Below are 23,512 nucleotides of genomic sequence, written 5' to 3'. Positions count from 1 at the left end.
TTGAAATGACCAAAAAAAATCCTAAAAACTCCGAGAGAATTTCTGTCCTGAAGGATGAAGATTGTGAAATCTGAATATGAATCTTTCTGCATTTGTGCTGCTGACGTCTGCACTGAAGGGATGAAGACTGATGAAGAGGAGAAATGTTAGAATGCTGCCGAAGGTTTGAGGAAAACGAATAAAAAATCTGAAGGAGGGAAAAAGCGGCCCGCGGCAGCCGAACCCGCGCGCGCAGCGCCGCAGCCGCGTCCGCGCGGGACTTCTGCGAGAAAATCATTTGGAAAAAATAAACCAATTCAGAAGAAATGACTGCACCTCAGATTTAAATTCATCTTCATAATTTGGGATCAAAATCCCGAATAGTTGCTGTTTTTTTAATGTTCAATCGAGTCAAAGGGGAAAAAACCTTTTCAATATTTTTTTAATAGAAAAAGTCAATTCCGGCCTTTAAATTTACTTTAGGAAGCGCGGGAATTATTTTACCCGCCTGCGGGTCTGAGATCTTTCCTGTGAAAGTGTGAGCGCGGCGCGGCGTGGCACGGCACGGCACGGCGCGGACTTCTGCGCACTGAGCGGCCGCGGCGGGAGGAGCGCGGAAGCCTCGCGCGCTCAAAAGAGTTCGGACATAAAAACCAAACTTATTCTTATTTTCCTCTAAAGGATAAATCAGATTTTTTTGGGGAACATTTTTGTTGCTTTTTATCGATTTGGGAGAAAATCTTTATTTTCTTTTTGAGTTTTTTAAATTGTAATCGTTTTAAATCAAACGGAGCGCGCGCGCGCTGAGGTCATCCGTTTAACTTTCATTGATTTTCTTTCCAAAATACTGAACCCAAACTTCCCAGCAGTTGACCCGGTTCTGCCTTAGTTGGGTTTTTTCCTTTACATTTGCTGTGGGAGGACAAACGCGCGTGTTGTGTGTTTGTTGGTTTGTGTGTGTTTGGTTGTGTTAAAGGACTGTCTTACCTTTGGGCCGCCGTGTTCGCGTCCAGAATCCCTGCGCCCTGCATCCAGGAGCGGACCGGGGTCATGCCGGTGGGGAGCGGCTCCTCCTTCATGGTCAGGGCCCCCCGGGGGAGGCTGTCCTGGATGGAGAACATCTCCTGGCGGGAGCAGCACGCGGAGATGCGGGTAATCCTCCCGCAGCCGCCGGTTAAACACCTGGATTAAGGTGAGAACGGAGGAGGAGGGGCGGGGGGTGCAGGAGCGAGACCTCCCCAAAGAACCGGTCCAGATCCAGAGGACAGCTCCAGCAGGCTCGGTTTAGATCCCAGGCCCGGCGGTGGAGTTGAGGAGGGCGGGAAACCGGCAGAGCATCGCAGCGGAGAACCAACCGGGAACCGGAGCGCAGACGCCGGAGGAGCGGAACGGGGAGAGCCGGGACGGGAGGAGGCGAGCCGCGCGGAATGCGGAGAAAGGAGGAGTAAGAAAAAAAGGAGGCAGCGCTTCAAAAAGAAGTAAAATGAAATGATTAACAAACAAGAGGGGGGACGGACCGCGGAAGACGGCCGTTCTCCCCCTCCCTCCCCCGCTCCTCATGGCTGCCCCGTCCCGGCGGACAGCTCCTTCTCCCCGGGTCCGTGGCTCCGGAGGTCCCGGGGGACCAGCGCGGGACAGGACGAGGCGGGGACAAGGCCAAATAAGGAGGGCTAGTTTGCATGTCAGCCCCGCCCCCGTCTGTCATTGGCTGAAGCCTCAAGTTGTGTCACGGCGCGCGCCAAATAAGGGTTTCCGCGTGTTCGCAGTCGGGAGGTGTGAGCCTCCAGCAGACAGGTTGACGGCGCGTGACAGAGGGACGACCCGTGGACAAACTACGGCGCGTGCGCTGAGAGCTGACCGGGCCGCGCGTGCGCTGATGTTATGTTCACCCGCTGTACAGAAACATTTGGCGGTTCGCGCGCACACGCACTGAGCCAAACGGTGACAGGATCGTTAGCGCAGCTGAATGAAAACAGCAACAGGTACGGCGGCTCAGGTGAGGGTGTGACGTCACTCCCACGGCTGCAGATTCTGAGCAAACTGACGTCATAACGGAAATCTCCGCGGTGATTTCTGATCCTTTAACTGAGTGTGTGTGCGTGCGCGTGTGTGTTGTCCTTGTGTGGTGGTGATGCGTTCAAAGACATCGATTTTCAGAGCAAAAGGGGTCCAGAATCAGAACCCTGACACGGAGGACCTGTTTCTCTGCAGAATCCTCTTTTTCTGGATCAGGTTCTGGTGTTGGAAGGGTTCTGGAAGCGTCTCCATCAGAATGTTCAGCTTCTGTTTTTCCTTTGGCTGTGAACTTTCCTTCCTTCTGAGGCTCCTTCACCTTCAGCCGTGGCCACGGTCCTGGATTCACAAAGATCTCCTGCAGAGACCGTCAGGAAGTCCACAGAAACATCCAGACGGGTTCTGAGAAGATGAAGGACTAATGGATCCACTTTGAGCGCCTGGAAAATCCATGAAACGGTTAAATAAGCTCAAACATGAACTCAATCCTAAAAGCTTGGAAGACGTTCCACCTTTCAATCGATACCGTGGAACCGCTGCCACAGAACCACCTTTAGAACCTATAGAGGCTCTAAAAAACCCAACAAGAACTCCAGGACCGGCCCAGAGGACCTTTCAGAACTGCTTCAAATATCCAGGAGGTCTCTGTGGAACGTCCTTCAAAGATCTCCCTTAAAAGGAAACATTTGAGGAGGAACCACAGAACCACTGCCAGGATGCCTCCAAGCAGAACCTCAAAGTCCAGATGGGTTTGGTTCTCAACAGAACCAACAGACAGAAGACTGTATTTGCATTTTTAGATTTAAAAGTTGGTTCTTCTCCAAACATGCAGGAACATTCTGTCAAACTGTAAAGTTCTGAGGTTCTACCCTTTGAACTCCTGGCGCCCCACTGTGGTCAAACGTGGATATTACACGCTGGACTGTTTGGTCTGCTGAGGGAAGCAGCAAATCTGAAGAGAAATCAACAAAAACACACAAAAGGTGACGTCCAAACACACACAACAACAAACAAATGTGTCTGTGGAGAAACCTGGAGGTTCTGGAAAACCCGACGGCTTGTCTGAGGTTCTGCAGCATCCAGAAATGTTTCTCTGATGGTCCAAAAATCTTCTTCTGCTGCCTGATGAGCCGCCGATCCTCCAGGCTTTGAGGTCCAGCTGCTGAGAAGAACCGAATCCAGAGAAAACCGGGTCGAGGACAGGAAATCTGAGCTTTGATAAATGTTCTGGAAAAGAAAAACGGATCCAAAATAAGATCATTATTGAAAAGACGACACTGAAAGCTGTAGATCAATGACCACAAGGACGGAAACCCCAAATATGTCCGAAAAATAAACAGCAAAGTACAGAAACGATCGTCTCTAAAACGGTGAAAATGTCGTTTCAAACGGAAGAAATGTCCAATTATTATCCAGAAGAACATGAACTATCACAGTCCCAGAGTCCTGCAGAAACCTTTGTTTGTTCTTTGGGTTTCCATGGTGACACAGACAGTTTTTACCTTTACTTTAACAAACAGCTTCAGTCAGAGGGGCCTGTTTAAGAAGATGGGGGCTTATTTTGGAACCTTTCCTTTCTGACAGATTTGTAAATGTGATGGAGAACCTGCAGCCCCTCCCCACCGATGGAGAACCCGCAGCCCCTCCCCACCGATGGAGAACCCGCAGCCCCTCCCCACCGATGGAGAACCCGCAGCCCCTCCTCACCGATGGAGAACCCGCAGCCCCTCCTCACCGATGGAGAACCCGCAGCCCCTCCCCACCGATGGAGAACCCGCAGCCCCTCCTCACCGATGGAGAACCCGCAGCCCCTCCCCACTGATGGAGAACCCGCAGCCCCTCCTCACCGATGGAGAACCCGCAGCCCCTCCCCACCGATGGAGAACCCGCAGCCCCTCCTCACCGATGGAGAACCCGCAGCCCCTCCCCACTGATGGAGAACCCGCAGCCCCTCCCCACCGATGGAGAACCCGCAGCCCCTCCTCACCGATGGAGAACCCGCAGCCCCTCCCCACTGATGGAGAACCCGCAGCCCCTCCTCACTGATGGAGAACCCGCAGCCCCTCCCCACTGATGGAGAACCCGCAGCCCCTCCTCACCGATGGAGAACCCGCAGCCCCTCCTCACCGATGGAGAACCCGCAGCCCCTCCCCACTGGTGGAGAACCCGCAGCCCCTCGTCACCGATGGAGAACCCGCAGCCCCTCCCCACCGATGGAGAACCCGCAGCCCCTCCTCACCGATGGAGAACCCGCAGCCCCTCCCCACCGATGGAGAACCCGCAGCCCCTACCCACTGATGGAGAACCCGCAGCCCCTCCCCACTGATGGAGAACCCGCAGCCCCATTTGGTTCGTACTGAGGATATTGAGGATTTTTCTTGTTGTTAGATTAGGTTAGGGTTAGTGTGGGCCTCTGGGAATTGTAGTTTCTGGCTGTTGGCTGGAGATGACTTTCCTCTGGTGATCAGGAGTACCCCCCCCCCCCCCCCCAGCAGGAGGTTCCGCCTGTGACGTAACGTCTCATCAGGTGTGTAGAATGTGGGTCAGAGTGAGACCTCCTGTCTGCAGCCGCCTGTACCGGAGGACACCGCGGGCTGCTGCTGTCGGTTCTTCGTGACGGGATCTGGTGTCAGGCGAGCAGCGGGCGGAGCAGAACCCCCAACCCGTAACGGGAAGCCCCCGCCGTCAGAGAGACACCCCCCCCCCCTCCCCCGCCGCGCCAGAGGACAGCTAGATGCTAGTGGGCTAGTGTTAGCTAGCTGCCCTCCTCCCGTGCCGCGGACCCCCTCGACAGCCGGTCCCCCCCAGGCATCATGGCGTTAAAACGAATATCTAAGGTAACCGGGCCGGAACCGGACCGCCGCGGTGCCGCCTCAGAGACGGAGCTGGAGTTCGGTGTTAGCTTGTCTTTCCAGGCGCTCAGTCGGTATCGGAACCGCAGAACCGAACCGAGCAAACGGTTTGGATCTGCGTGAGTAGTTTCACGTGTTCGGCGGCTTCGGGACCGACACCACAGGGAGTTTGGGTGGAACCGGAACCAGCTGATTCGTTACACCGGACTGTAAACAGCGCAGAGCCGCGGTTCCGCCGGAATAAATGACGGTACCGGCGTAAACGGTAGAAGAGAGTCTTTAGTGAGCACCGGAGCTGCGGGGTCAAAGGTGAAATTGATTGAAGTGCCTCCGTCTCATTAAAAGTCCACTAAAACGAAGCATTTCAAAATAAAAGCTTCTGTGGGTGCAGTACCGCAGACGGCCTCGTGGGGGCTCCGTGAGCCAGCAGCCGCTTTCTGCTGCAATAACACTTTCATGCATCTTCAACGGCGTTTTTATTTATAAAGAGGACGTACATGTGGACGTCACGGTCACAAAATCGGGTCAGAACCAAATGATTTCCTCAGAACCGACACCTTCACTTAAAACAATAAGAAAGTTCAGAGAACATCTGAAAGATTCTCACAGTAAACCAGAGATCAGCTCTAATCATCTGACTCTGCTGTTGCCCATGTCCTCCTCCTCTTCCTCATCCTCCTCCTCTTCCTCCTCAGACGTCACATCAGTTGGTGGTCAGACCAGGGCTTTTACTTGTTGGGTTTGTAGTTCTGATCTTCATCAGTAGTTGTGTTCAGCATCTGCAGAAACATCTTCGTACTTTCTGACCAAGAAGCCCAGTGATGGAAACCTGGAATCCACCCCAGAAGACGTCCACATCCAAAAGATCTGGAGTATTTCTGTGTAACGCAGAGATGACATTATTTGGTGACCTTGGTCTCCATTCCTTGACGTCCAATGGGACGATAGCAGGGCTTTGTTACCATGGTTACCCCTCTACTCTGAAGATCTTTAAGGTGGACATACGTGATCAGAGGGTCTGCAGAAAATACAACCAAGAAGACTCAAATGAGGAATACGAGTGATGGTTCAGCGATTATTGACGGGAAACGACAAAACGTGTCCCGGCGTGTCCGTGTGCTTTCCTGGCGTGTCCGTGTGCTGTCCCGGCGCGTCCGTGTGCTGTCCCGGCGTGTCCTGGTGCGTCCTGCAGCAAACGGCGTCCTCATTGGTGATGCAGGTTCTGGTAGACGGTCAACGGTTGGAGTCTCCAGAATTCTAAGCAGTAATAGGATTTGGTTTTCTAAAAGTTTCTGAATGGGTGCTGAATGCAGACTCGGGGAACCCGCCACACACGTGTGACCACGGTTTTGGACACAAGACATGACGAGTGATGGAAACGAGGACCTTTTCCTGGCGTTAGGGTGTCTGGAAGGGAAGATTTGGAAAGAGATTTCTGGCAGAAAGCCTGCGTCTGTGGTGCTGGACGCCTTCTCTGACGCTGGCACCGCCAGTCGGTGAAGTCCGCCCACGGTTGGCGTTTGGCGTACGGCTAAGGTTTCAGCAACTCTGTGCTCCGCTAGTTTTGCCTGCGTTTAGTTCTGGAAGATGCTGAAGTTTCCCACAGTCCTCATGGCGCCGACTTTGAGGCACTTCCTGGCCAACTAGACTGTTGTCCGTCCTGCAGAGGACAGCGGTCTAATCTGCGCCTTCTGTCCTAAAACCAACTGAAGTTCCTCCGTTTTTGAATGGCGTCCGGCGTCCTTGGCACAACAAAATCTGGCGCCGGCCTGCAGCTGCATGGCTTCACGTATGTAGATGATGTTATCAAACTATTTCTCGCATTTAGTCAAAAGTGGCGCCATGCAGACAATGTGTCGTGTCCTCCTCACATCCTACCAAACTGGAACTTCCACGTGTGTGTGGCGTCCTCGTCTGTGAGACGTGCACAGGTGTGTAGCGTCCTTTAGTTCACACTGTGGACGTGTCAGAGCCACAGCTGCTGAGGCTCAGACCTCCAGAACCTTCTGGAAAGACGAGCCGCTCCAAGCCTATATGTCACATACCAACACACGCCGGCTGGACTCAAAGCCCCGCCCCCTGTAACCCAGCATCACGCTGTATTCTGATCCGAGCCCCTCCATTCAGACTAAGAATAGTCTGCTGCTCACACATCAGTGTGTCATTAAGGTTCCCGCTGTTCCGCTGCAGAAGAACGTCTGAGAGGAATTTCTGAAACTGCAGTAAAACTCCATGATTCCATCATTGATCAGACGATGTGGAACCCTCCGTCCAAAGGCGGGACAGAAGTGCAAACCTTACAGACTCTGATCTGTTCAGGAGGTTCTGTTCCTGGGTAAAACGGTGAAGAACGGTCAGAGAGCAAGTTGGAGTTTTAACTCCAGAAGAAGGCGGAGCTTCTGCTGCAGGAACCGCCAGCTGCTGGTCAGGAGGGAGGGGCCTGGAGGATGAGTCCAGGGAGGGGGTGGGACGGTGACACGAACGCGCAGACGGTGATGCACGCAGATGGTGACACGAACGCGCAGACGGTGATTTATGCAGATGGTGACACGAACGCGCAGACGGTGATGCACGCAGATGGTGACACGAACGCGCAGACAGTGACACGAATGCGCAGACCGTGATACAAATGCGCAGACGGTGATGCATGCAGATGGTGACACGAACGCGCAGACAGTGACACGAACGTGCAGACGGTGATGCATGCAGACAGTGACACGAACGCGCAGACGGTGATGCATGCAGATGGTGACACGAATGCGCAGACGGTGACACAAATGCGCAGACGGTGATGCACGCAGATGGTGACACGAACGCGCAGACAGTGACACGAATGCGCAGACGGTGATGCATGCAGATGGTGACACGAACGTGCAGACAGTGACACGAATGCGCAGACCGTGACACAAATGCGCAGACGGTGATGCACGCAGATGGTGACACGAACGCGCAGACAGTAACACGAATGCGCAGACGGTGATGCATGCAGATGGTGACACGAATGCGCAGACGGTGATGCATGCAGATGGTGACACGAACGCGCAGACAGTGACACGAATGCGCAGACGGTGATGCATGCAGATGGTGACACGAACGCGCAGACAGTGACACGAATGCGCAGACGGTGATGCATGCAGATGGTGACACGAATGCGCAGACAGTGACACGAATGCGCAGACGGTGATGCTTGCAGATGGTGACACGAACGCGCAGACCGTGACACAAATGCGCAGACGGTGATGCATGCAGATGGTGACACGAACGCGCAGACAGTGACACGAATGCGCAGACCGTGACACAAATGCGCAGACGGTGATGCACGCAGATGGTGACACGAACGCGCAGACAGTGACACGAATGCGCAGACGGTGATGCATGCAGATGGTGACACGAACGTGCAGACAGTGACACGAATGCGCAGACCGTGACACAAATGTGCAGACGGTGATGCACGCAGATGGTGACACGAACGCGCAGACAGTGACACGAATGCGCAGACAGTGATGCATGCAGATGGTGACACGAATGCGCAGACAGTGACACGAATGCGCAGACGGTGATGCATGCAGATGGTGACACGAACGCGCAGACAGTGACACGAATGCGCAGACGGTGATGCACGCAGATGGTGACACGAACGCGCAGACAGTGACACGAATGCGCAGACGGTGATGCATGCAGATGGTGACACGAATGCGCAGACAGTGACACGAATGCGCAGACGGTGATGCATGCAGATGGTGACACGAACGCGCAGACAGTGACACGAATGCGCAGACGGTGATGCACGCAGATGGTGACACGAACGCGCAGACAGTGACACAAATGCGCAGACGGTGACGCACGCAGATGGTGACACGAACGCACAGACAGTGACACGAATGCGCAGACGGTGATGAATGCAGATGGTGACACGAATGTGCAGACAGTGACACGAATGCGCAGACCGTGACACAAATGCGCAGACGGTGATGCACGCAGATGGTGACACGAACGCACAGACAGTGACACGAACGCGCAGACAGTGACACGAATGCGCAGACGGTGATGCACGCAGATGGTGACACGAACGCGCAGACAGTGACACGAATGCGCAGACAGTGACACGAATGCGCAGACGGTGATGCACGCAGATGGTGACACGAACGCGCAGACAGTGACACGAATGCGCAGACCATGACACAAATGCGCAGACGGTGATGCACGCAGATGGTGACACGAACGCACAGACAGTGACACGAATGCGCAGACGGTGATGAATGCAGATGGTGACACGAACGTGCAGACAGTGACACGAACGCACAGACAGTGACACGAATGCGCAGACGGTGATGAATGCAGATGGTGACACGAACGCACAGACAGTGACACGAATGCGCAGACGGTGATGAATGCAGATGGTGACACGAACGTGCAGACAGTGACACGAATGCGCAGACCGTGACACAAATGCGCAGACGGTGATGCACGCAGATGGTGACACGAACGCGCAGACAGTGACACAAATGCGCAGACGGTGATGCACGCAGATGGTGACACGAACGCGCAGACAGTGACACGAATGCGCAGACGGTGATGCATGCAGACAGTGACACGGACTGCGGCGTCGGCCTCTGTGACGCTCGTGCTTTGTTCCTGCAGGAGCTGACAGACCTGTCCAGAGACCCTCCAGCTCAGTGTTCTGCTGGTCCTGTTGGTGAAGACAGTAAGAGCTGCGTTCCTCCAACCTTCCTTCCTCACGTTCCTCCCAGACTCATCCCACTTTCTTCTTCTACAGTGTTCCACTGGCAGGCAACTATCATGGGCCCTGTAAGTATGATGCCGCGGTCACATAACCACGGCTGCTCTGCCATCACGTTCTCGTGGGATCTGGGTAGAACAGCTAAAACAGTCTGGGATGTTGGCGTCATCTCCATGGCGACGATGAGCCTCCCCGGCACTAAAGCTGCAGCAGAGCTTGAAGAGGCGTAGTGTGACGAAGCCTCATGGAGCTTCATCAACCATAACCCGCCAAAGGCTTTCCTCACACGTTCTGGTCTGCCAGAGGGAGACCTTAAAGATCAAAGGAAGTCCACATGAAGAGAACCTTCAGTCTTCCTCAGTGGGAAAATCCACATTCTAGTCTCCATGCAGATAAACAGAACCGGTACCAAGCCCGTTGAGACGACTGTTCTGGGCTATACAAATAGAATAGAATGGAATTCAACAGGTTCTGTGGAGTTTAGAGTAAATGCATCCCATAATCAGAGCAGGATCAGGCGAGAGCAGCAGTAGTCAGAACTATTTACAGGTCAGAATGACAGTAAAAACCAAAGATTCTGACCCGATTCACCTAGAACAGCTACAGAACCGCCTACGATGTTCTGCTCCTCCAGACACCAAGGATGGAACAGTCCATCTCTGGGGGGGTTAGGGGTCTGAGCACCACCTCTGTTTCCATCCAATCCAGAACCGGTCCAATCACAGCAGCAACTGATCTTTTCAGGGAGATGGACAGGAGTGGGGCTCACATGGCCAAAGTCCAGGGTCATGTGAGCCCCACCCCCAGTGCCGTCCTGAACCACCAGGTGCTGCCGCTTCCTGCTGTGCCCAATCCCACCTCTGAAAACCTTCGTCCTGCTGATGTCCAGGTTCCCTGTGACTTCCACGGGTCAATACAACATGTATTTGTTGTGTTGACCCGTGTTGTGTGTTACAGCCCGACAGTCCCTACCAGGGCGGCGTGTTTTTCCTGACCATCCATTTCCCTACAGACTATCCGTTCAAACCTCCGAAGGTCAGTGAAGGCAGCACGCTGCTTCCTGTCGGTGTTTCCGTCTCCGTAAATCTGTGGTTTCCTGTCTTCAGGTTGCCTTCACTACCAGAATTTATCACCCAAACATCAACAGTAACGGCAGCATCTGCCTGGACATCCTGAGGTCTCAGTGGTCTCCCGCTCTCACCATCTCTAAAGGTAAGAACCGCCTGTAGGTTCTGGTTCCATGTCAACTAAATGATTGGCAGGTTTCTATGAATATGTGTCCAACCGTCACATCAATCAACAAACCGTCGCTGGCAACAGCTGATTTACCAGAAGATGATGAGAGGTCAACCGCTGCACCACAGCCAACCCAGTTTACTTTTAGAGTACTTTAGTAGTTTGTATTCACAGAATGTTTATTTTTAATTGGATTGTACTGCGGTGTTGTGATTTTCATAATTCTGAAACTGAAAAAGAATTTGGCTAACGGCACATCAAAGACCTGTTTGTGAAAACACGTCATGTTTTAGAGAAGAAAAGGCCCAAATGTTTCAACGTCCTCAGAGGAACCATGGTTCTTTTAGGTACTAATCCAGAAATGATGGACACACTGGAAGTGCTTTGAGCGTCTGGAAAAGCGCCAGCAGGTGGTGCTGTGGCGCAGAGGTTCCACTTTGTCCTTTTTTCTGTCTGCAGTTCTTTTGTCCATCTGTTCTCTGTTATGTGACCCCAACCCCGACGACCCACTCGTGCCCGAAATCGCCCGCATCTACAAAACAGATCCAGTCAGGTGGGTTCTGCTTCCTGACCTTCACGGGGTTCATTTTCACTGAGGACGTCCTGCAGCAGCGGTCCCCGCCCTGTTTCAGGCCGCGGACCGCTTTAACCTTTGTGCTATCCTATGACCCCCCCCCCCTTCCATTGAGGTGTTCTCCCTACCATGACAAAGGTGGATAAAGGTGGAAAGATTTCATGTAATCCATGGACACCAGTGAAGATCACAAATCATTGAAGAAGAAAGGTTCAGAGCTCTGTCTAGTGGGTCTAGATGACCCAACTCCCAACGGTAAAGACTCTAGGATAGAACAAGGGTTACTGTCAGACAATATTTGAAGTTGACATGTAATATTTTTCAGCTTCCGGTTTAAAAAAAATCTAGAGTAAACAATTAAATGCTACTACGAGAAATTTAGTTTAAAAATAAAACATTTGAAGTTTTTCTTTTTCATTTCTAATGCAGATACAGTCGTCAGGGTAGATGCTAACATTTAGATGCTAACTTTAGCTTTCCCAGAGTCTTTGTTGACATTCTGACAGCGGTTTCTCTGATGTCGTCATGGAAACGACACACTTAAGGCCCGTACACACCGGGACGAATATTCACCAGGCGTTATTCGCCAGCGTTTTTCGCCACGTTTTTTGTGTTCACACCCAGGCGATTTTCGCTGACGATGAGCCGAGCGAACATGCAATTTCCTTCCCTGACATTAGATGGCGCTTAATGTAAACAGAAATACTCCTGTACACAAGGTGGCGCTGCGCAACTTTACGCTTCTTAAAGTCGCTTTTCACTCAGAAGAAGAGAGCAAGTATTTACGCGCTTGTCAGTCATACAAAGAAAACATGAATATTTCAAGCACCAGTAGCTCCAACTGGTGCTTGGTTCGGGGATATTTTAGAATGTCCGTCATTATTTCTTCGCGGCAGTGTAGACGCTACTCTGCGTCTATCTTCTTCGCTGGTATGTGTGCTCAGCAAGGCAGTTTTGTGTTTGAGCGCCCCCAAGTTGTGTTTTACTGTAACTTCAGAAGCTCCAGACACGTGTGCAAAAGCGGCATTCTCATTGGTCGAATAGATTTCGACGCGACGCGTCGAAGAAAAAAAACGAACCCGAGGCGTTTTTTTTTTGACGCTTTGACGCGTGGCGTTTTTTCGCGTCGGTGTGCACACTCTCGTTGGTGCCCTTTGTTTAGTCACGAGGCGTTAAACGTCGGCGAAAATCGCCAGCGAAATTCGTCCCGGTGTGAACAGGCCTTAACATGCCGTTGTGTAGTTGTTTGTGTAGAACTGGTGTTGTTAGCAGCATTGCCACACATTACTGTTTATGTCTCTGCAGGTACAACAAGACAGCCCAGGACTGGACCCAGAAGTATGCCATGTGACCCGCAGCCTGCCGGATTCACCTGGTTTCTCACGTGGCCACGCCCCCTTACCTTTGTCCCGTCATCGCCTCCGAGTTCTCCGTTCGTCTGCTGGATCAGTGCAGGGCTGCGGCGGTGTCACTGCTGAGGACTCACCTGTGGGAGGACACCGCGCAGCGGGCCGTCACTGATGCATGCGGGCCGGTCCAGGTGCTGGACCGTTTGGTTTAGACCAGAGCCGTTTGTTCATCCCTCGTCCACGGTTCTCCTGCTCCGACAGAGGAACCCGGCTGATGGCCTAATCGCTCTGAGGTTTTCAATAAAGCTGAACAGGTTGCAGCTCGCTGGTGTCCTGTCTTCTTCACAGCGTGATCCAGGACCTGGAAGAACCGGAGAACGTCCAGAACCTCCTGGCTTCAGCCACACTGTCCCTGTCAGGCTGCTGGAGCCTATCCCAGCTGCTGTTGGGCTAAGGCGGGGCTCACCCTGGACAGGTCACACAGTGACACACACACACACACACAGAGGGACAATTTAGAGTCTTCAATGAACCGAGGAAGCTGGAGCGCGTGGACAGAACCCCCGCGTGCAAGGGAAGGAGAACATGCTAAGCCCACACAAGGAGCAGTAACCGCAGCGTTCAGGGAACGTTCCGCTCACTCCATGATTGTCATCAGGAGCCTGGAACACAAAAAGTACACACGGGAAGGAAAACAAGTGTGGAGAGCAGCTGTGTTCTACCTGAAAACAGTTCAGGTTCTGTGTTGTGAAGAGAAAGATCAAGGCGTTCCTGATGTTCTTCAGATCCCCAAGACTCTTTTCAATTCAATTCAATTTTATTTGTATAGCCCAAAATCACAACAACAGTCGTCTCGATGGGCTTCGAAGTAAAACATGAAATCAAAAGGATCATGAATACAAAGAGTTCAATAGAAAAATACTAAAATGAACTAACAAACTAACTAAGCTATACTGCCATCCCTGCCCTTAGACCCCCCTTCGCGGTAAGGAAAAACTCCCAAAAAAAACGGATTCCAGAAAAAACAAAGAAACCTCAGGGGTGTCCACATGAAGGAGGGATCCTCCCCCAGGACGGACAGGCGATTTACCAGAAATCTTAGAGAAGAATTAACTTATCTAAATCTACAACTACATATATAAAAGTCCAGCAGACGAGCTTCATCCAGCCGTGGTTGTGGGGACAGTCAAAGGCGCGAGTCGAGCCGGAGACAGGAACCACAGCCAGGTGTAGGAGCAGGAGCAGAGACGAGGTACTCGGTCAGGTACAGAGCAGAGACGAGCCAGAGATGAGCCAGAGGCAGGATCCACAGCCAGGTGTAGGAGCAGGAGCAAAGGCGAGGTAAACGGTCAGGAACTGGAGCACGGATGAAACAACTGGAGTCTGGAAGCACTCCCACTCCCCAGGAGGGGAAAGAGGGAAAGAGGGACAATACATGAATCACTGCACCAAACAGAGGCATGGAGAACTAAATGATGAATAATGATCAAGAATAGAGGAGAGGAAGGGTAGAAGTAAAAAAGGAAAGAGGACAGAACCCCAGTGTACCATAGTTACCCCAGCTTCAACTTCTAGCAGCCTTTTAAAAGAAATAGTTATTATTAAGTTTAATTTAAACAAATTAACATTAAGTTAAATAATCTCTGAATACTAACTAGTCTGACAATAAGCCTGTCCAAAGAGGAATGTTTTCAGTCTAGCTTTGAATGTAGAAACTGAGTCGGCCTCTCTTCCATGAGCTGGGAGTTTATTCCATAAAACAGGGGCTTGGTGGCTAAACGCTCTACCTCCAACCGTACTTTTACTAATTCGAGGAACCACAAGCAGTCCTGCATTTAGTGAGTGAAGTGTTCTGATTGGATGGTAAGGGACTATGAGGTCCTTAATATAGGACGGGGCCATTCCATGTAAGGCCTTATAGGTTAACAGGAGGATCTTGAACTGGATTCTAGAATCAACTGGGATCCAGTGAAGTGAAACCAACACAGGAGTGATGTGATCTCTTCTGCTAGTTCCAGCTAACAATCTAGCTGCTGCGTTCTGAACAAGCTGGAGACTTCTTAAGGAACTCTTAGGACACGCTGCTAACAAGTAGTTACAGTAATCCAGTCTAGACGTAACAAATGCATGGATGAGTTTTTCAGCATCACTCTTAGAAAGTATATTTCTGATCTTAGCAATATTCCGCAGGTGAAAAAAGGCAGTTCTGCACGCCTGAGATATATGAGCCTTAAATGATAAATCCTGGTCAAGTAAAACCCCAAGGTTTCTAACTGTGGAATTGGGGGCTATACTTACACCATCCAGGGAGACTATCTGAGCAGACAGAGCATCTCTGAGGTTTTTAGGACCAAGTATAATGACCTCAGTTTTTTCTGGGTTCAAGAGGAGGTAATTAATTGTCATCCAGGTCTTGATGTCACTGATGCAGGCGTTCAGTTTCTCTATCTGGTCATTCTGGTCAGGCTTCATGGATAAATACAACTTCGTATCGTCGGCATAACAATGAAAATTAATGCTGTGTTTCCTGATTATGTTTCCTAGGGGTAGCATATAAAGCATAAACAGGATCGGTCCTAAGACTGAGCCCTGTGGGACTCCATAGTTGAGTCGAGTGCACTGAGAGGAATGGCCATTTACATTAACGAACTGATACCTATCAGACAGATAGGATTTAAACCACTGGAGAGCAGATCCTCTGATCCCTATGTCCTGCTCTAATCTATGGAGTAAAATACCGTGGTCGATAGTGTCAAAGGCAGCACTGAGGTCCAACAGGACCAGAATAGAAAGTAGTCCCTTTTCTGAGGCCAATAACAAGTCATTAGAGACTCTAACTAGTGCAGTTTCCGTACTGTGGTGAGGTCTAAACCCCGACTGAAAGTCTTCAAAGTGGCTGTTGTCCTGTAGGTGGCAGTAAAGCTGCTTAACTACAACTCTTTCTAGGATTTTAGAAATAAAGGGCAGGTTTGATATCGGTCTATAGTTGGCCAAGATGCTAGGATCCAAACTGGGCTTTTTCAGAAGAGGTTTAACAACTGCATATTTAAAAGACTGTGGCACGTAACCCGTTTCCAGAGAGGCATTTATCATTGTTAATATGGAATCATTAATTAGGGGAAAAGTTTCTTTAAAAAGTCTGGTGGGAATTGGGTCTAACAGACACGTTGAGGATTTGGAGGACGTAATAATTGATGCTATTTCCACTTGATCCACAGTAGTGAAGCAGTCCAATGTTACAGAGGTTTCTATGGATGCCTCCATTTCTACCGCTTCAGCCTGTTCTGGGCTGATAGTAGGAATAACTTGATTTAACTTATGTCTAATATTTGAGATTTTACTACCATCAGAGCTGAGAGAAACAGGAACATGTGGTTCTACTGAGCTCTGACTGCGAGTTAATTTAGCAATAGTGCTAAAAAGAAATCTTGGATTGTTTCCATTCTCTGATATTAAGGTTGAATAGTACTGGCTTCTAGCTCTACGCAGAGCTTTTTTATAATTTAATAGGCTATGTTTCCAGATATCCAGAGACTGCTCTGAAACGGAGCGGCGCCATTCTCTTTCCAACTTACGGGTTTCTCGTTTAAGAGAACGAGTTTCAGCGTTAAACCACGGTGCTACTCGGTTTTGTCTGACGAACTTAGGTTTCAAGGGGGCAACAACATGGAGTGTACTCCTGAGGGCTTGTAAGGCATCATTAACAAAGTGGTCATTTATACTAGGACTGATACTATGGGAGCTGGTCTCAGAGTATTTTCTCAGAATATCACTAAGTACTGGCTGAACTGTGTGTTTAAACTCAGACACAGAACGGTCAGTTAAGGTTCTTCTAAGCTGTTTCTTATTCACTGGGGCAGAAGGATGTTCCAGTTTAAACTGGAAGGTAATCAGAAAGTGATCAGAAATGATGGGGTTAAGAGGAAGGACACTCAGCTGGCTGATCTCTATCCCATGGGTTAGAACAAGGTCCAGGGTGTGCTTATGACAGTGAGTGGGTTCATTCACACTTTGGGTGAAACCAACATCATCTAATAAAGCTGCAAAAGCCTTTCCTAGGCAGTCACTGGGGTCATCAACATGGATATTAAAATCCCCTAATATTATAATTTGATCAGAATCTAAGACAATAGTCGATAGGAAGTCGGAAAACTCAGTTAAAAATTCTGAATATGGGTCGGGGGGGCGATAAATAATTATGAGTAAAACAGGTTTTCGAGTCTTCCTGTTTGGGTGATTTATAGACAATATGATGCTTTCAAATGAATTATAAGCATTTTTAACTTTAGGGCTGAGAAGTAAGCTAGACTGTGATATTACTGCCAAACCCCCTCCTTTCCCTGAAATCCTGGATTTCTGATAGTTAGCATAAGTGGGGGGGGTTGCTTCATTCAATCTAACATAGTCATCCTGATGGAGCCAAGTTTCTGTTAAGGCTAAAAGACTGAGGTTTTTATCAGTAATTAACTCGTTGACTAAGAGGGACTTGGAGGAAATGGATCGAATGTTTAATAAACCGCATTTAATGACATCATAATTCTGCTTGTGAGAACTGCTGTCTGTCACTGTAAGGTTTCTATGACGCGCTCCTTTCATTTGTCTTTCAGCACATAAGCTAAAGCTAGGACCTGCTTGACTTTACCTGCATGGGTTTTGCACCGGCACTAACCCTAAGGGAGGCTCAGAGGAGCGTTTTACACTGCTGCTCTGCGCCCGGGTCTCGTCTCTGGATTGTCAGGTTAACAGACTAAGGCTAGCAGAAATGTTTCTAGAAAGAAGAGCGGCAGGAAGTGGAGAACCTGCTCCAGAACACACAGGCGTAGAGAACGTTCTCAGCTGGTGGAAACATCACACAGAACGTTCCGGCGTCTCGTGGTGAAGAAGTGAACGCTCCACAGGATTTGTACAAAAGCATCTTTATTAAAAACAACAGCTGAGGTCATTTTCACAGTGCAGAGGAATCTCTTGGTGACTGCATTTCCCACAATGCCTCATGTCGTACTGCACTCTGAAGTCAGGTTTGGCTCATGGCGATGGGGAAACATGTTCAGCCTTTGTCAGACGTTTGCAGGCTTCTCGCCGGGTTCAGGTGATGACATCACATGAGAATAAAAAAACGCAGACAATCTTCAACCAACCGGCTCGCTCCTCTGGACCCCTGGTTCTGAGAAGTTCAGAAGTCCAGATCAAATGTTTGGGACTCCTGAGATCCCAACTCCCCTCTGAATGTTCTGAACGACGGGGAACCGGCAACGCCTCCAAGATGGGAGAGAAATGTCCAATCCAGTACCAGATGGTTCCCCTGAAGGTTCTAAGGTCCACAGAGATCCCAGAGATTTACAGCTGCAGGTTCTGAGACGGACGGCAAAGAACAGCGGCGACTGGGAGGGGCTTTGTTCTGTCCATCCGGGTCGCCAACAGCTGCAGAAAGGCTTTGTGGGTAATCGTGTGGTCAGGCGGTGGACAGTTCCACTCCGCTGTCACAGACCCCACTGTCCATCCGGACTTCTGCCTTCAGATCCAGAACCGGACTTCCTGCAGACACAAACCACAGCCGGTCAGATGGCGCCACGCCTATGACTGAATCGTCGTGCGATGGCGCCGCAGCAGCTTACCCCTCGTCTGATTGGCCGTCGGGGATTCCTGGTGTTGATGCAGCGCCTCCTCCAGGACGCTCAGCGCCCGACTTCCTCCGGCTACTCTGAGAGCGCTCAGCAGATCCTGGACTGTCCCGCCAGACACCTGCAGAGCAAACAGAACCTCAGAACCTGCATCTCAGAGTTCTCGGTCCGTCCGGGCCTGTGGGCAGAACCTCGTAGCTGTCCAGCAAGGTTTTGGTGGGGGAGGGGCTCAGTCTGAAGGCTGTGTTGAGGATCCCCAGACCCAAGCTGTGAGCCAGCATCTCCCAGCATCCTTCACTCTCCAGTGCTCTGCACAGCGCCAGCTTCACCTGCGAGTCCAGACTAGCGAGGTCACCTGCACGGGTTCACACACATGACGTAGCAGACACACCTAGGACAGAGGCGGGGGCAGATGGGGGCGGAGCTTACCCTGAGGAGCGAGGACGGTTCTACCGAGACGTTCAGGTTTATAATCTTTACCGTTAAGGAGATCTAGAACCTGCAATCACAGCAACCTTCAGAATCCGATCAGAACCCACGTGACACCATGGGGGGGGGGTCCCACCTGAGAGTTGGCGGCCATGCTGAGGGGACTTGTTCCTGGGATGAAGCCTTCGTCATCTTCATCACAATCGTTCTCATCTTCCTCCCTGAAGAAAAGCGGCTCAAAGTTCTCCCTCTGTGGGTCTGCGCCTGACGCAAGAAACAACACAAAACGACAACTGCTAATCCACAACTACACAAACAGCACAACTGCTAGCACACAACTACACAAACAGCACAACTGCTACAGCACAACTACACAAACGACACAACCGCTAGCGTACAACTACACAAACGACAACTGCTACAGCACAACTACACAAACAACACAACTGCTAGCGCACAACTACACAAACGACAACTGCTAAAGCACAACTACAAAAACAACACAACTGCTAGCGCACAAATACACAAACGACACAACTGCTAGCGCACAACTACACAAACGACACAACTGCTAGCGCACAACTACACAAACGACAACTGCTACAGCACAACTACACAAACAACACAACTGCTAGCGCACAACTACACAAACGACACAACTGCTAACGCAAACCTACACAAACGGCACAACTGCTAGCAGACAACTACACAAACGGCACAATTGCTAACGCAAAACTACACAAACGGCACAACTGCTAGCGCACAACTACACAAACGACAACTGCTACAGCACAACTACACAAACAACACAACTGCTAGCACACAACTACACAAACGACACAACTGCTAGCGCACAACTACACAAACGACAACCGCTACAGCACAACTACACAAACAACACAACTGCTAGCGCACAACTACACAAACGACACAACTGCTAGCGCACAACTACACAAACGACAACTGCTACAGCACAACTACACAAACAACACAACTGCTAGCGCACAACTACACAAACGACAACTGCTACAGCACAACTACACAAACAACACAACTGCTAGCGCACAACTACACAAACAACACAACTGCTAGCGCACAACTACACAAATGACAACTGCTACAGCACAACTACACAAACAACACAACTGCTAGCGCACAACTACACAAACGATACAACTGCTAGCGCACAACTACACAAACGACACAACTGCTAACGCAAACCTACACAAACGGCACAACTGCTAGCAGACAACTACACAAACGGCACAACTGCTAGCGCACAACTACACAAACGACACAACTGCTAGCGCACAACTACACAAACGACAACTGCTAGCGCACAACTACACAAACGACAACTGCTACAGCACAACTACACAAACAACACAACTGCTAGCACACAACTACACAAACGACACAACTGCTAGCGCACAACTACACAAACGACAACCGCTACAGCACAACTACACAAACAACACAACTGCTAGCGCACAACTACACAAACGACACAACTGCTAGCGCACAACTACACAAACGACAACTGCTACAGCACAACTACACAAACAACACAACTGCTAGCGCACAACTACACAAACGACAACTGCTACAGCACAACTACACAAACAACACAACTGCTAGCGCACAACTACACAAACAACACAACTGCTAGCGCACAACTACACAAATGACAACTGCTACAGCACAACTACACAAACAACACAACTGCTAGCGCACAACTACACAAACGATACAACTGCTAGCGCACAACTACACAAACGACACAACTGCTAACGCAAACCTACACAAACGGCACAACTGCTAGCAGACAACTACACAAACGGCACAACTGCTAGCGCACAACTACACAAACGACACAACTGCTAGCGCACAACTACACAAACGACAACTGCTAGCGCACAACTACACAAACGACAACTGCTACAGCACAACTACACAAACAACACAACTGCTAGCACACAACTACACAAACGACACAACTGCTAGCGCACAACTACACAAACGACAACCGCTACAGCACAACTACACAAACAACACAACTGCTAGCGCACAACTACACAAACGACACAACTGCTAGCGCACAACTACACAAACGACAACTGCTACAGCACAACTACACAAACAACACAACTGCTAGCGCACAACTACACAAACGACAACTGCTACAGCACAACTACACAAACAACACAACTGCTAGCGCACAACTACACAAACGACACAACTGCTAGCGCACAACTACACAAACAACACAACTGCTAGCGCACAACTACACAAACGACAACTGCTACAGCACAACTACACAAACAACACAACTGCTAGCGCACAACTACACAAACGACACAACTGCTAGCGCACAACTACACAAACGACAACTGCTACAGCACAACTACACAAACAACACAACTGCTAGCGCACAACTACACAAACGATACAACTGCTAGCGCACAACTACACAAACGACACAACTGCTAACGCAAACCTACACAAACGGCACAACTGCTAGCAGACAACTACACAAACGGCACAACTTCTAACGCAAAACTACACAAACGGCACAACTGCTAGCAGACAACTACACAAACGACACAACTGCTAACGCAAAACTACACAAACGACACAACTGCTAGCGCACAACTACACAAACGACACAACTGCTAGCGCACAACTACACAAACGACAACTGCTAGCGCACAACTACACAAACGACAACTGCTACAGCACAACTACACAAACAACACAACTGCTAGCGCACAACTACACAAACGACAACTGCTACAGCACAACCACACAAACAACACAACTGCTAGCGCACAACTACACAAACGACACAACTGCTAGCGCACAACTACACAAACGACAACTGCTACAGCACAACTACACAAACAACACAACTGCTAGCGCACAACTACACAAACGACAACTGCTAGCGCACAACTACACAAACGACAACTGCTAGCGCACAACTACACAAACGACAACTGCTACAGCACAACTACACAAACAACACAACTGCTAGCGCACAACTACACAAACGACAACTGCTACAGAACAACTACACAAACAACACAACTGCTAGCGCACAACTACACAAACGACACAACTGCTAGCGCACAACTACACAAACGACAACTGCTACAGCACAACTACACAAACAACACAACTGCTAGCGCACAACTACACAAACAACACAACTGCTAGCGCACAACTACACAAACGACACAACTGCTAGCGCACAACTACACAAACGACACAACTGCTAGCGCACAACTACACAAACGAAACAACTGCTAGCGCACAACTACACAAACGACACAACTGCTAACGCAAACCTACACAAACAACACAACTGCTAGCGCACAACTACACAAACGATACAACTGCTAGCGCACAACTACACAAACGACACAACTGCTAGCGCACAACTACACAAACGACACAACTGCTAACGCAAACCTACACAAACAGCACAACTGCTAGCAGACAACTACACAAACGACAACTGCTAACGCAAAACTACACAAACGGCACAACTGCTAGCAGACAACTACACAAACGACACAACTGCTAACGCACAACTACACAAACGACACAACTGCTAACGCAAACCTACACAAACGGCACAACTGCTAGCAGACAACTACACAAACGACAACTGCTAGCGCACAACTACACAAACGGCACAACTGCTAGCAGACAACTACACAAACGACAACTGCTAACGCAAAACTACACAAACGGCACAACTGCTAGCAGACAACTACGCAAAGTACACAACTGCTAGCGCACAACTACACAAACAGCACAACTGCTAGCGCACAACTACACAAACGACACAACTGCTAGCGCAAAACTACACAAATGGCACAACTGCTAGTACACAACTACACAAACAACACAACTGCTAGCGTACAACTACACAAACGACACAACTGCTAGCGCAAAACTACACAAATGACAACTGCTACAGCACACTACACAAACAACACAACTGCTAGCACACAACTACACAAACGACACAACTGCTAGCGCACAACTACAAACAACACAACTGTTATTGCACAACTACACAACTGCTAGCACACAACTACGCAAAGTACACAGCTGCTAGCGCACAACTACACAAACGGCACAACTGCTGGCACACAACTACAAAAACAAGACAACTGCTAGCACACAACTACACAAACAACACAACTGCTAACGCAAAACTACACAAATGGCACAACTGCTAGCAGACAACTACACAAACGACAACTGCTAGCGCAAAACTACACAAATGACAACTGCTACAGCACACTACACAAACAACACAACTGCTAGCGCACAACTACACAAACAACACAACTGCTAGCACACAACTACACAAACAGCACAACTGCTGGCACACAACTACAAAAACAAGACAACTGCTACAGCACACTATACAAACAACACAACTGCTAGCGCACAACTACACAAACAACACAACTGCTAGCACACAACTACACAAACGGCACAACTGCTGGCACACAACTACAAAAACAAGACAACTGCTAGCACACAACTACACAAACAACACAACTGCTAGCACACAACTACACAATCAACACAACTGCTAGCACACAACTACACAAACGACACAACTGCTAGCGCACAATTACACAAATGACACAATTGTTATTGCACAACTAGAAAACTGCTAGCGCACAACTAAACAACTG

General features: G+C 49.8%; 3 protein-coding genes across 13 annotated transcripts in view; 1 reads left to right on the top strand and 2 right to left on the bottom strand.

Moving 5' to 3' along the window:
* LOC101161695 (transcription factor COE3) overlaps positions 1 to 4,473 on the bottom strand; it is a 114,905-nt gene extending 110,432 nt beyond the window's left edge. The window contains exons 1-3 of one of the 5 annotated variants that reach the window (XM_023959428.1): positions 3,025 to 4,472; positions 2,862 to 2,944; positions 967 to 2,432 (exon numbers count right to left, since the gene is read on the bottom strand). In XM_023959428.1, the coding sequence (XP_023815196.1) occupies positions 967 to 1,100 (134 nt within the window). In that variant the 5' untranslated portion in view covers positions 1,101 to 2,432; positions 2,862 to 2,944; positions 3,025 to 4,472. Of the gene's footprint in view, positions 1 to 966; positions 2,945 to 3,024 lie in introns of all 5 variants that reach the window. The other 4 variants (XM_023959429.1, XM_023959431.1, XM_023959430.1 and 1 more) reach the window with 4 other exon arrangements.
* A 72-nt stretch (positions 4,474 to 4,545) lies between these two features.
* Positions 4,546 to 13,068, top strand: LOC101172956 (ubiquitin-conjugating enzyme E2 2). 3 transcript variants are annotated; one of them, XM_023959433.1, is made up of 7 exons: positions 4,546 to 4,829; positions 9,486 to 9,549; positions 9,622 to 9,653; positions 10,543 to 10,620; positions 10,692 to 10,797; positions 11,281 to 11,374; positions 12,701 to 13,068. In XM_023959433.1, the coding sequence occupies exons 1-7, from the start codon at positions 4,806 to 4,808 to the stop codon at positions 12,744 to 12,746; spliced, it is 444 nt and encodes a 147-aa protein (XP_023815201.1). In that variant the 5' UTR covers positions 4,546 to 4,805; the 3' UTR covers positions 12,747 to 13,068. The 3 variants fall into 3 exon arrangements, with proteins under 3 accessions (XP_023815201.1, XP_023815202.1, XP_023815203.1); XM_023959434.1 differs by lacking the exon at positions 4,546 to 4,829 and adding an exon at positions 7,333 to 7,352; XM_023959435.1 differs by lacking the exon at positions 4,546 to 4,829 and adding an exon at positions 7,388 to 7,424.
* Positions 13,069 to 17,644: 4,576 nt separating this feature from the next.
* nfkb1 (nuclear factor kappa B subunit 1) overlaps positions 17,645 to 23,512 on the bottom strand; it is a 45,360-nt gene continuing 39,492 nt past the window's right edge. For all 5 annotated transcript variants that reach the window (XM_004084545.3, XM_011492821.3, XM_020699976.2 and 2 more), the window contains 5 exons: positions 18,931 to 19,058; positions 18,795 to 18,864; positions 18,557 to 18,720; positions 18,360 to 18,486; positions 17,645 to 18,279 (listed from right to left, as the gene is read on the bottom strand). In XM_004084545.3, coding sequence (XP_004084593.1) covers positions 18,197 to 18,279; positions 18,360 to 18,486; positions 18,557 to 18,720; positions 18,795 to 18,864; positions 18,931 to 19,058 — 572 coding nt within the window. In that variant the 3' untranslated portion in view covers positions 17,645 to 18,196. The remainder of the gene's footprint in view (positions 18,280 to 18,359; positions 18,487 to 18,556; positions 18,721 to 18,794; positions 18,865 to 18,930; positions 19,059 to 23,512) is intronic.

The sequence above is a fragment of the Oryzias latipes genome, chromosome 10 (assembly GCF_002234675.1).
Source record: "Oryzias latipes chromosome 10, ASM223467v1".
Classification (NCBI taxonomy): Eukaryota; Metazoa; Chordata; class Actinopteri; order Beloniformes; family Adrianichthyidae; genus Oryzias; species Oryzias latipes.
The sequence above is the reverse complement of the archived record's forward strand: the minus strand, read 5'-3'. Positions and strand labels throughout refer to the sequence as shown.